General features: G+C 43.0%; 1 protein-coding gene across 3 annotated transcripts in view; it reads left to right on the top strand.

Annotated features, from left to right (window-relative positions):
• The window catches only part of Grid1 (glutamate ionotropic receptor delta type subunit 1), a 714,577-nt gene extending 709,683 nt beyond the window's left edge, over window positions 1–4,894 (top strand). For 2 of the 3 annotated variants that reach the window (XM_028878315.1, XM_028878314.1), the window contains one exon: window positions 2,804–4,894. In XM_028878315.1, the coding sequence (XP_028734148.1) occupies window positions 2,804–3,232 (429 nt within the window). In that variant the 3' untranslated portion in view covers window positions 3,233–4,894. The remainder of the gene's footprint in view (window positions 1–2,803) is intronic. The other variant, XM_028878316.1, reaches the window with a different exon arrangement.
• Window positions 4,895–13,908: the final 9,014 nt, after the last annotated feature.

Here is a 13,908-nt window from a genome sequence, read left to right as displayed (position 1 = left end):
AGGTTTGATGATGAACAAAGCCAGGGCTTGTCCTGAGGCCCAGGCCTTGAGAGCCTGGGTGCAGAACAGACAGTTGGGTGTGGTGCCACAGCTCCTGGATGAAACTCCCAGCATTCTCTGTCTGAGTCTCTTTGTTGAGGATTTTCACCATGCTCTAATGTTCTTGTTTATATGATGGTTCTGTCTGTTCACTGGGAAATGGTACCTGCCACCCACACCATAACAGAGTGAAGACAGCAAGTGACTCTCCAAAGCAAAGGAACTATGGATTATTGAAGAACGAAAATTGAGGGAGTTCAAGTCACCAAAATCCCCAAATAATAAATATAAAATACTATCTTCAAAATTGTATATGAAGAATGGGAACATTTTTCTTTATATAAAGAAAAGAAAAAACAGAAAGACAGATAAATCACACATTAAGAAGAAAGTTGCACAGAAGAAAGCTAGCTCGACCACGGTACAAAATAATGAACAAATCACTTTGATTTGGTTTGCTATGTATAGATTATCCTTAATGTACCATGGTTCAACTATGATACTTCATGTTTACCATGGTATAAGAGCAACATGCAATCAACAGAAACTACACTTCAAGCTTTTAATCTTTGCTTGGACAAACACTATGTGGTCCTATTTCTGACAACACTGAGAAGTAGCAGAGTCAGAGTCCCAGCCAGCTGTGGAACACCAGCAGAAAGCACCAAAGTTCTACAGTATGCCATGTTGTGAAAGCGAGGATGCCAGATAGTTAAGGTGATTACATTGTTGGTTTATGATACTTCAATTTACTGTGAGTCTGTTAAGATCTAACATTGTTAATTGAGGAACACCTACAGCTTACACATTTTTGAAGCAGCTAATGAAAGAATCTCATGAATGGTATTGAGCTAGACAAAGAAGAGAATAACATGACCACCCATTTCTCCTATGGCACTTGCTAATCAGAGATATTCTTATCCCAGAAGCAGCTTCCCAGCACTGATGAGCTAAGTCATACCTCTGGGAGGGTTCTGATCACTGGAATCCTGGATGGTTTTCAGTGGCTATCCAGCTACTTCCAATGTCATTTCCATTTATGACACCAGCTGATTTCCACAATGCTCCCTCACCCTCCGACCAGTATGCTCCTTTGTTATTCATTCTCTTTCTGGCCTGAAGTGAGTTCCTCACTGTCTTATGGAAGTTGTCAGTTTTCTTGCTGTGGGAGATGTTCTGGAAACCACCGTACATGCCTTACCAGAAGCTAAGCACAGTATGCCAGCTACGAACTCATGGGCATTTAGACAGTGGAGATCTACTTTTCTCCATAGCAGAGACTGTTGAGACAAGGAGTGAATTACAGGGCACTTTAGTTCTTTGCCCACCCGAGAAATGCTGTAGTGAGGCTTCCTAATAGTGGCTTTGTGATTGCCATCATGTAAAAGGAGGAGAGCTTATGCTCTCGATTCCAAGTGGCCTTGTAATGGGGAGCCCTGTCCCTTATCTCCATAGGAGCTCAAGGCAATCAATTACTGGGATAACCTCTGCTTTGCATAGCAATTTCTTCTTTTTGGAAGCATGTCAAGGCCTCTACATCTCTTGATATTTTGAAAATACATAACAATCTAAACAGAGGTTCTATTCCTCTCTCTGACATATGCTATGAACAGTAGACCACTGGCAAGATTGTATTTTAGAAATGAGCCTTGACATGATATGTTTTCTTGGAGTCTGACATCAGAAAGGGCCAGCTGTAGCCACCATCTTGCCCAGCACATTGACACCCACAGAGTCACAAATAGTACTTCAGTGTATACCCTCATTGGGCATCTGGTAGAGCTCTTTTCCTGGACACTTGTCCATTTCACTCGGGTACGGGGTGGGACTGAGGGAGCAGCTGACATCTTCCTTGAGCTCTCAAGCATAGTGACTACCTTAATTCAGTCTAACATTGAAGATAGAGCATGAGTTAACTGGAGAAGAATTACAGTAGTCTTTATTTTCTTTTCTCAGCAGATAAATAAGCCAAAGGTCTTCTTTTATGTCCCCCACTGTGGTGAGACAGGCTTTTGGATGAGGATTGCCCATTTGGGAAACCTCACACCCTCTTGACACCTCACTGTCCCTGCTTGCCTCTTCACTTAAAGACCCATGCCCTATGGTGCCCATGCCCAGATGGTGATATGCTTACCCTCTGGGATGAACTAGAGATTCTACACAGAAAAACAAACAAACAAACAAACAAACAAACAAACAAACAAAAAGCTAGGTTCCGGGTAGGACAGTGTTGCTTTTCCATATCTGACTCCAGATAGCCTCTGACACTCATGGGGTCGGTGACTTATGAGGCAGTGGAATTATTCTAAACCTGCTCTTTGTGTAAGGCAGAGGTGACAGTATCAAGGCCAGGAAGGATGTTAATTCAAACTGCAAATGCATGGGGCATATTAGGGGGCCCAGATCATTCCTCTGTTTTCCTGGCACTGTATTTATCTTCTGTTTTTACCGGGTCTTCGAAGCATCTTATCATGGGGTTACTCCTGGGTGTGTCAGGGATTCTAAGCTGAGTGCAGTGGGAGAGGAAAGAGGCTTCTGATGCCTGCTGTCCAGGTCACTGCTTTATAAGGATCAGTGTTCTTGAGTATGGATTCCCTAGATAACCAAGGGTTGACCATCTGATTGAGGGAAGGTGGGAACCATGAGGGATACTCTGTCTGGCAAGCTGAATAGGCCTGGTGCCTCCAGGTATCCAATTTTGCAGCACAGAATTTTGCAGTCAACTCTTAGGATGTCCTTTAACCTTCCTGTACTCTCTCTTCAGGACAAAGAGGTGAATCTGGAGCAGGTGCACCGGCGCATCAACAGCCTCATGGATGAAGACATTGCTCACAAGCAGATTTCCCCAGCATCCATTGAGCTCTCTGCCCTAGAGATGGGGGGCCTGGCTCCAAGCCAAGCTTTGGAGCCCACACGGGAGTACCAGAACACCCAGCTCTCAGTCAGCACCTTTCTGCCTGAACAAAGCAGCCATGGCACCAGCCGGACACTGTCGTCAGGGCCCAGCAGCAACCTGCCGCTGCCGCTGAGCAGCTCAGCCACCATGCCCTCTATCCAGTGCAAACACAGGTCGCCCAATGGGGGACTGTTCCGACAGAGCCCTGTGAAGACCCCCATCCCTATGTCCTTTCAGCCCGTGCCTGGAGGTGTTCTTCCAGAGGCTCTGGACACTTCTCATGGCACCTCCATTTGACCGTCGCCTGCCCTCCTGCCCGTCTGCCCACCCACCCGACCAGCAGAGCTTTTTAATACAAGAAAATGACGACACAGACCACACACACACACACACACACACACACACACACACACACACACACACGGACTCTTTCATTTTTCTTGTACATAAATGTAAATAATGACAGAATGGAGTGGGGTAAAAGTGTATTTTGAATATTCCCAATTTTCGAAGTCAGTAAAAAAAAAACAAAAAAACAAAAACTGTATGAATGACTTTGTAAATTTTGTTCTATATGAATAAAAAGGCAAATTACTTGTGATCATTCTGAAGTGCCAAAGGAGCCCCCTGTTCCTGGGCCTTTCCAAGGGCAGGAAGGACCATCTGAGAAGAAGCTCCTGGCTGCTGGGGAGAAGGAAGACGTGGAGGAGCCCCGAATGCTGCTTGCTGCTGTGCCCACAGCTCTCCCTCTTGTCCTTTGCTCACAAGTCCCTCATCCTTCCTTCGGTGTCCTTGGGTAGAGTCCGTGTGTATCTGAGTCTAGAGCCCATGTCGGGTGGACCCATCCGGTCCCTGAGCTGTAGAGTAACCTGCCCTATCATGGCCGTGGACAATCAGGCTCAAGATGCTGAGGTCACTGTGTGTCACAGTGTGTAGCATGTGACTGTCCCCAAGGCCTCAGAAAAGATGCCCATATTGAGGTCACAGTCTCTGAGGCTTTGATACCTATGTGTTTATTATCTTTTTTTTTTAAACTCTTTTTCTACTTAGAAGAATCAATCAGTGACAGACTATAGGGAAGAAGGGCAGACCGCATCTAGGTAGAGGTAGGACTGGCCTGAGTGGGACATCTTTGGTTATAGGTTGAATTTGTTGTAGAGATTGTAGGATGGGGGTGAGAAATCAGGTAAAGACTGTTCTCTTGGATTAGGGTCCATAGCCCTGAGCAAAAGAAAAAGTGTAGTTACAGACACATGGAGCAGAAGCATCATGGACACAGGTAAAAGGCTTCCACTGAAAGGAGTTGGAGGAAGTTACTCCAAATGATGGAGAAATTGGGGATAAACAAGAGGGACCACATGGGGAAGAAGCTTGACTCTTTGGAGAAGCATAGCAAAAGACTATCCTAAATGAAACTATCCTTAAAGACATGCCTTTAGCTCTTTATAAAGTCACCTACACAGGACCAGATCTAGGCACTAGCCCTTTCTCCAGACTTACTGTGTTTTCAACTCCAGGAATCCTCAAACAATAAACCAGCCTATAGCAGGGATCCTTCAGGCTAGAAGCATCATATATCCTCTGAGATGGTGAATTTGCTGGGAAGTCCTGTTTGATAAAACTAGGCCAAGCTACGGATCTTACCTCTCTACACTGCTCTTTGTGGGGTAACTAAACTGTAGAACCAGCAATGATCTATCAGGAGTCTGAGCTGTATTACTTAAGTTGCTTCCTCTTGTTTTGAAGACCAAGGTGTCTCTGATCTCCTACACTGCTGTGATGTAGAACGTAAACCCCATCCAGCTCCAACCCTCATCACCAATAGATGCGTCAAGATCTTGGTCTGTGGAGAAATAAAAAAAATCCCGTCAGTTGCTTCTGTACTTCTATGTTCTTGTAGAGTTAGTTGAGAGAGATATTCCATGAAGATAATAACTCTCACCCAAGATGAATTTATTTCCCCAAATCCCTAATGATGTTAATGAAGACAAAAGAGTGACTGTATCACACAGTTAGCTAAAAGCACCAGAACAAAACAAGACAATGTTCATAGTTATATATCTTTGGCTACTGGGAATTCCATGATGCTAGTGTTACTGGAGTGATTTATCAGCATTTCGCTAGTTAGTATGTGGACCTTGAAGACAGGTGTGCACGGCAAAGCCTGAGTTGGCTACCTAGGTTGTATAGGCTTTGCTTTCATTTCATCAGCACTTTGGACAACTTGCAGTAGAGGATTAATTTTTCATATATATATATATATATATATATATATATATATATATATATATATATATATATAATCATTTTAAAAGTCAAACTCTTGTTTCACTGCCTTATCTTACACCTGTCTGTATCCCAAAGATGACCTGGTTTCTTTGGTATACCATAGATATGGATGTCTTTGCTTCAGAGTAAAAGACTCTGTGTGTACATGTGTGAGTGTGTGTGTGTGTGTGTGTGTGTGTGTGTGTGTGTAAAAAGAAAAAAGAGAGAGAGGGAGGGAGGAGGGGAGAGAGGGTGAGAGAGAGAGATTATCTTTGCAAGAAAAGTATAATGCTTCTGGATGTTCTAAACACCTAGCAGTGTTATTATTACCATATTTATGTTTTTTTTTATTTCCCTACCCTTGGCATGAGGGGAAATGATTGATATTCAAGCAAGTTCTCTAGGGGGAGACAACAACAAAACCCAGATTCTTCCCAACTCAGATATCTGTGTCAGCTCAGAATGTATCTTTTTCATGCTTTGCTCTGTGGATTTATAACTCTGTTTAGACTCTTCCATACATTTTAGGTATATTTTGTGCCTTCAGACACTGCAAATAATAATCAGCATTTGGATTAAAGTTGTTTAATAATAAAACTGTCTGCTCCTAATGCTCTTATTCTCTGGGATGTGAAGTACACTCTGTTTCTGGGTGTGCTACAGCCAGGCACTGAATTCTGCCTGCTTGCATGCACAATTGTTGGGGGAACTCTTTAACCCAGGTGGGTCTCAGGTAGACATGGGGATAGACCATGCCCTCTTTATGCTGTATATATCCAGTGTCCACTGATAGAGGCCAGCAGGCAGTAGGAGGACAGACTGGGCAGCAATTCTAGACTTTGGTTAGTTGATGAACTTCCTTTAAAAGATTGAGTTCTTGGAAAACTGTTGGGGAGAATGAGGCCATAACACACAGTGCATTATGCACCCCCTTTCTTGTGCCAGCTGGCTATTTTGCTTTCATCATCTCTGTGTTCACTCTGATCATAGAGCAACCTTACATATGCATGTTAAGCTCTCATGGGACCCTGAGTTTGACTTCACAGTGTTTGCCCTTTACAAGGTCTATGTTTCCTTTCTCTCAAGGACATGTCCCACACTTAGTTCTCTCCTTGTTCTGGGTTCATTCTCCACAACCTGCCTGATGCTTGTGCTTCTCAGTCTCACCAGCATCTTATTGTTCTCTTTGGTTTCTGGAACTTCATGGAGAAAAGAGCCTTGGGGTAAGTCAGCATAACCTGAGAATGCTGGTTCTCATGATAAAGACCTCAACTTCTGGAAACCCAAAGAAGAATGCCATGCCCCGGCCTTGCTCTTCCACTTTGGCAGCAATATAAATTTCTCCCATCTAGGGGGCAAGGTCTTCAGACAGGAGATGGGGCCAGAGGAGAAACTTTCCTACATCATCTAGACAGACAGATGGACCAGGCACGGATGGCTGTAGTAACCCTCTAAACTGCTTTCTTAAAAAAAAAAAAAAAAAAAGCCCCACTCCACTCCTAAATTCTATAAAGTACACATCATATCAAGGCAAAAAGATACTATATTCTATACTTAATCATCTCTTCATGCTCTAACAGGAGAGCAGTGACACACAATTTGGAGAGGGCCACCAGGTCTAATGGCCTTGACAATGGGTATTTACTTCCTGTGGCCTCTGCTTCTTCATTTAATAACCTCTTAGCTTAATAACATATAAGAAACCATAATAAACATTTCAACAATATTAAATATTATAATTACATCTTAAGTATAAATTAAGTGTCTCACATAATAAGAGATATGGACCATGTCTTCTGTGGTAGCTTGGTTCTCTTGTATCTCTGCCTTCATTTTTCAGTAAACCTTCATTTTCCAAAATACACGCTCATGGATGGGCCCCTGTGTCTTAAAGCCTTACATTGTACTCCTAGATTTGGCCAGACTAGATCAGATAAAAGCTAAATAATCTTAACTTCTCTTTTTAATTTAAGCCTTTCCTGGCTGTAATCATAGTGAATGAGGCAGCATTTCTTTTCTAATACTTTAAAGCATTCTTTCTCGTTTCATACCATTACTTGTTTTCAACAAATTAATTTATACTCGATTCTTATCCTCAGACCAAGAGATTGTAGATAATAGTTCTTTTCCTTGTCAATAACCTTATTCATTGCTTTATTTTTCTCTCTCAGCAGTATCTTAGTTAGAAGAGATTAGTTAGGAAAGAAGAGCACAAGGCTCAGATAGAGCAGGCGAGCTCATAGGTCCTGCCTACAGAAGATGGGTGGGTGGGGGGGTAATTTAATTGTTGCTGCTGCCTGATACCCTCCAAGCCCCACAGTCTGAACTTCATACTGAGCTCCAGTGCAGCAGGCATCTTCTTTGCAGCAAGAAAAGCTCAAGCTATGGAAATCTGAAATGACAGTGGCCAGTCTCTGAAAAAGAGGCCATCAAACAGGCCCCTTGACAACTTAGGGTGAGCAATTAAATGCTATTCAAAGAATACTCAATGGCTGGCACAGATTCCAACTTGCAGGTTCCAGGAGTAACTAGGTATCAAAGCTCAAAAACAAAAAAGTGTTCACTAATACCAATATATTGAAACTTATTGACACTCAAAAAATATACCTGGATACACAGACATGTATGCATGCTCAATTGCAATACATCTATGAGACTTGTTCACCCTATCCAGTGCATCCATGAAGCATTTAAAAAGCAAAGCATCATGGGCTTGAGTGCTGCAGAGCTGGGAAACAGTGTCCAGGGGAAGAAAGATGCTGCTTGAGGACATTTCTGCCCAGTGCACAGCTCAATATAACAATCAACCAAGCAGCACTGTTCAATCAACCGCTAAGGAACAAGGCTTATCTCTGGGAAAGTGGCTCCTTTCCTGCTGGGCATTTCAGGGCACACAGCCAACCCTTTTGTTATTAAAACCTTACTTTCTTACTCTGAAATCCTGATTTTTCAGGCCACTGAGATGACTCAGAGAGTGAATGTTTGCTGCCAACTCCGCAGACCTTAGTTCAATCACCAGGACCACAAAGTGGAAGCAAAGAACCAAAGCTCACAAGGTGTCCTCTGTCCTCCCCACTAAGCACACCAAATAACTAACTAACTAACTAACTAACTAACTAAATAAATGTAATTTTAAAATTCAGTAAAGAATTTAAGAACCCTAACTCTTTACCAGAATCTCTGAAATATGCACAAAGCTCAACCATTCTTCAAGACTGCTTGTTTCTATATAAGATCTACAATTGTATTCATATCAGTAACTGTTTTATTGGTGATGTATCAGTTTCCAGGAACTCTACTATACCGTCTGTATGGAACTTCTCTTTTTTTTAGATCAGCGATTCAAGGTAGATATTGTTACCTAAGAGTTATATGTAGGGAAATTTAAAGTATGTGTTCCCAGAGTCAGTGAGTACACACTCTACTGATGATGCTGTAGTGCTTGCAACTGCTGGATGCAGGTACACTTATCCACTGGACCCAGATTGGTTGTTTCTGTCTGAGTGTATAGTGTCATGGGCACTAATGGGTATTCTTAGCTTCTATATACACTACCTTGTCCTTGGTGACCTCAGAGTATACAGGTAAAAGTGATGACATGTTGGGTAATCTTGATTGTCAACTTGATAGTACTGAGCAGGACATAGGAGATTATTAGAGCATACTTCCATGTATGCTCATAAGGTGTTTCCAAAGGACATTGACTAAGGAAGAAGACATGCTCTGGATATCTGTGGGGACCTTGCATGGACTTGGGGGCCTGTGTTTAATACAGGAAGAAAACAAAGACCACTCACTGTAATCAATGTGTTTCTCTGGCCTTAGCCACCTTAATGCATGCTGCTCTGCTCCAGCACACGTTCCCTGCTATGGTGGATTGACACTGTGAGCCCAAAGAAATTTCCTCTTTTAAGTTGTCTTGTCAAGCATTTTGTCCCAGCCATGAAATGACTAACACATGAAATTGGCACTAAAGAAGTAGCGTCATTGCTGCGATGAAGCCTGACTGACTGTGTGATTCAGAAGCCTCAGGAACTGGTTTGGCACATGGAGGGGGGGATACTGAACGATGTAAAGATGCAGGATAGAGGATTCCTAGAATGTTGGGAGAGGAGCTGAGTGATTCTGGTGAGACTTCCAAAGATCAGAATGTCAATAGGGTTGCAAACAGTGAGCATTGTGTTCATGAAGCTTCAGATGGAATTGATGACTTTTGTGGGTCAGAGAAGAGGCTATTCCTGTTGGATGCTGGTCTGAATCTTGTCTTTATCACAAGATCTTGTTAAATACTATCCTTAAAACTGATGAGCTACTTTATATGATGGAGGAAATATCAAGGCATCCTAGCATTCAGGCTGCCACATGGGTATTGCAGGCTGATTTTAGCCAGGTCTACAGTGATAGTCATGAGCAGAAAGCAGAGGAAGAGTCTGAGAACTAACTGGTGAGATGGTTCAATTGGCTAGACCCTACCTACCTTAAGCTCAATGGTGTGAAGGCTTTAATTTATTTGAAAGATGAGTTTGTTTTGAAAAGAGAACTCTGGAAACCCCGTGCACAGGGCCATGTAGAGAAAAAAAAAAAAGAGCATTTCCCAGTGTTCAGCAACCAGCCACTCAGAAGTCACTGCAGCTGTGACCTAAGGGAGTCTAATTACTGCTCGGCCTAGACGGTGGCAGACCTTAATGTCATCATTTGATTTTAATTTTGTGTGTGTGCAGCATTCAAGAGTTTCAAGGTCATGTAGACTATCTGGGAGGCAAGCAAGGAGTCAGGATTCCTGCAGGCAGCCTCTGAGAGGGCAGTGTGAAAATGCAAGGCTGGGGTCACGGTGGTGACATTGGGCATTAGAGTTGGCAGGAGCAGGGAACACCTGCTTGGTAAGGAGAGCTACAGGATGTGAACATACCCAACCCAAGAGAGAGGCCATGTAGGTTGCCAACTGCAAGGCTCTAGGGCTTTGGAGGCTGGGTCTCATACCACATTATTATGGCTCCAGATTCCATCAATGCGGCTTTAAGAATTAATGCCTTTCTCTGCTGGGTTTTTGTCTTGCTTTGGTCCTACCCCTTCTTTCTGTTCAGAGTGTCTACACTAATGACTATTCTCCATTTATCATAGGCTTCCAGCCTATGGCCTGATGCCCCCAATATTCTTGGTACATCTTTCCCCTTAGCTAGTCCACTTTAGAATACCCTCATGGACAACTGTAGTTTGGTCCCTTTGGAAAGAGAATGTGTGAGTTATGTTATTGGATTGTGAAAATATGTAATTTATTTCTGACTAAATAGGAGCTAGTGGATATGACTTTGTCTTTGGTCTCAGAGAATACTGGGGTTGTAGTTTTGAACAGTGTTGGAATGGTTAAGATAACAGTGACTCTTGAAGATGACTTGATAAACATTGCATTGTGAAATGGGCATTAGCATTTGGGGAGCAGGACTAGAATGTTATGGTTTAAAAAGATGTGTTTGGCTGTCAGAATGGCAGGAGGCAGATTTGTGATGGTAATCCTGTTAACCTGATGAGATTGAGAAGCAGCTAGGAGATCAATAAAATACAGTTCTGGGCATATCTATGAGAACATTTCCACATAGAGTTACCTAACAAAGGAAAACACACTCTGGATGTGTGTGGCACCATTTCAGAGGCTGGGGTTCTTTGTACTTTATTCTTAAAGTGCAAGAGAAAGGAGAAAGCCTACAATATTTCTCTCTCTCTCTCTCTCTCTCTCTCTCTCTCTCTCTCTCTCTCTCTCTGTCTCTCTCTCTCTCTGTCTCTCTCTCTCTCTTTCCCTCTCTTTCCCTCTCTCTCCCTCTCTCTCCCTCTCTCCCTCTCACTCTCCCCCCTCTTCTGACGTGATGTGAACTGCTCTGCCATGCCTCTTTTTATTTGCTATGATAGAATGAAATCTCTGAAACAATGGGCCAAAATGAACCCATTCCCCATTATGTTGTTTTGCTTACGTATTTTGTTTTAGCAATAAAACATCTGACTAATATAGCATGTATCAGCCGGTGCCCTATAATGATTAGTTTCTACTAAAATCCCCATTTCTGTCCTCAGAGTTGGACTAAGTCAGGTATGTGTTCCTCTGAAGCTATATCAGCCAGAAAGAGCATTGGAGTCTTCCAACCTTACCCAGAAGATGAGCAGTTTCTCCGAGCATCTGCTGTCATTGTCTCCTCAAGGAGCATCCTGTCCTTCAGAGGTTAAACCATGCCCCAGTCCAAGGGAAACACTAGGGTCCTCCAGAGAGATTGAAATTCTCTCATATGCATCAGAAATTCTCCTTGAAGTCTGCATGAAGAACTTAGAGGTACCAAGAATCATCAATGAAGAAGTTGTCTGTGAACAGGCTGAGCATGCTTCCCCCCCCCCGCCCCCCAGAATGGGGTTCCAAATAGCTTGGCAAATTCTTAAATTTCTGTCAAAGCTGTAAGCTCCTGTCCTTAAGTTTTGGATGTTAGGCAACTTACTGAATCTTACTGCTGCTGTATTAGGTATAATTCTGTTTTGGTGTTGATCTGAAGTGAAGAACAAAATGGTTGTCACAAGTATAAGAGGAGTATGGGAAATGCATCATAGATAGGATCCTTTAGGACATAGATCAAGGAGGACAGATCCCACTGTCAGGGCATGTAGGAACTGGCCAAGCAAGGTGCTTAATGTGGGGATTTATCAAGGCATCTCCACATAGTTAAAAAGGAGGTTTATTCGGGGGTAACTTACAGCCAGTAAAGGGGTTGGGTTACAGGACCCGGAAGAGGTGAGGTGCAGTCCAGCAGCGTTCTCTGAAGAACTCTCACTTGATTTCTTCTAGCATCCAGGATCACCAGGAACCAAGAGGGCCGGCACATCTGGATCTCAGTTCTTAAGGGCTCCCATCTTGGCCCCGCCCCAGAGGTGTGTCATAGGTAGGCATGACAGTTACCAGAAGGCTCACTAGGGGTAGTCCTTCCGGGTCAAAGCTGGAACAGCTACCCACTATAGTGCTGTTGCCTCACCCAGCAACAAAGGTCAAGATGAGACACAGAGATAGGTGAATATGAGCAAATTACAAAGAAATGTATATATTAAAATGTCCCAAGGAAACCCATATATTTGGATCCTGTTTTTAAAAATGAAAAAAATATATAAGGTAGTAAAGTCTAGATTCCTGCTTCTGTAACTTATAGATAGTGGCATCCAGGGCATATCCTGTCTTACCTTGAATCTCACTGTTGTGCTCACCTAATAACAGTAATAATCTCTTTGTTTTTATTCTGTAGTTAGGAACCACAAAAATCAGTAGCCCTCAGTGAATGCTTATTCTATGCCAGAACGTTCCATTTCATCTCATTGGATCTTAGTACTATCAGATTTGGTTACCAGTGAGAGAAAAAAAAAAAGAGGTTCAGAGACATTTCCTGACTTGCTTAATAGTGTATTAGTGAGGTTGGTGGCTTCTGAAATCCGAAATGTATTTCACATAGTTCTGGGGTTACTGGTGAGTGTTTATTTCCTAGCTCATGGTTGATACCTTCTTACAGCATGGCAGCCCTCTGGAGATCTGTTTTGTAGGAGTAGTAATCCCATTTCTGACCTGATCACCTCTGAGGTCCTGCCTCCTAATAGCTTGGGGAGTTAAGATGTCAACACATGAAGTTTGAAAGGAGCTGAAGAACAGTGACGCCAAGCTGCTTTACATATGCAAGTGTCAGCACAGAGACAGGAACACACGGGCACTTGCCGGTTTCCTTGGCCAGAATCCCAAGCAAGAGGAACACGAAAATGCATCCCCGCCCCTTGGCTGAAGATGTACAGCATACCAATGTGTGACCTGGTTTTACATTTTGCTCTGGACTTTACAGCTGTATGATTTTCTGATTGAAGTGACTGAATTCACAAGGCTTTCTGCAAAACATAACTGCTAGAATGCAGTTTCCCCGGTCCGTAAGCATCTGTCCTCTGACAGCTGAACCTTTTGTGGAAACCACACAGATCCCAAATGACAGTGTTGACTCTGACAAGTGGAGTCTCACTTGTGTTTGTTTCCAAAAAGAAGAGTGATTTTTTTTCCTGCATCAGGATGGAGTCTAGTGAACCCCCATGAAGGGTAATATAGCTTTCTACTCATACAAGTAAGTAGGCTGGGACCAGAAAGACTTTACTTAGAATCTAGTCTTTGTCACTTAGCACCTGAGTACCCATTGTCCAGGCCCTATTATCTTCTCAGCTATAGGGTGTTTCTGGAATCCTGAGTTATTTGACATTCTTATAAGGTACCATTATAAACAGACCCTCATAATGAGTGCTCCTTGCAGTGATTTTCACACCCAGAAGACCTGTCTTTGGGCATAAGGTGTCAGTCTTGGAGCCTGGCCAACAATTTCATCTGTGCATTCTCATACAGAGCCCTTGCTTCCCACTTCAGCAGAAGTTAGATTTTTCTGTTGGGACAGAGGGAAGTAGTGTTTCCATCCATGTCCCAGGATTTGTGCCTCATCCTTGCTTGGCTAGGATCTCCCTGTGTCAGCCAGCACATTCTTCCCTGTTCCTGAGACCTGCTTACATGTGATTGTTCACAGATAGCAAATGACTAGTAGCCTGGCTTTGCTGGTGGGGGAGGATGGTTTGAATGGGATCAGACAAGTCAATATCCTCTCAACTTCCCAACATGCTTATGGTAGAATATGGAGAAGAAGCCAGGTTGAATTTCATTA

The sequence above is a fragment of the Peromyscus leucopus genome, chromosome 9 (assembly GCF_004664715.2).
Source record: "Peromyscus leucopus breed LL Stock chromosome 9, UCI_PerLeu_2.1, whole genome shotgun sequence".
Lineage (NCBI taxonomy): Eukaryota > Metazoa > Chordata > Mammalia > Rodentia > Cricetidae > Peromyscus > Peromyscus leucopus.
This window is presented reverse-complemented; position numbering and strand designations above follow the sequence as displayed.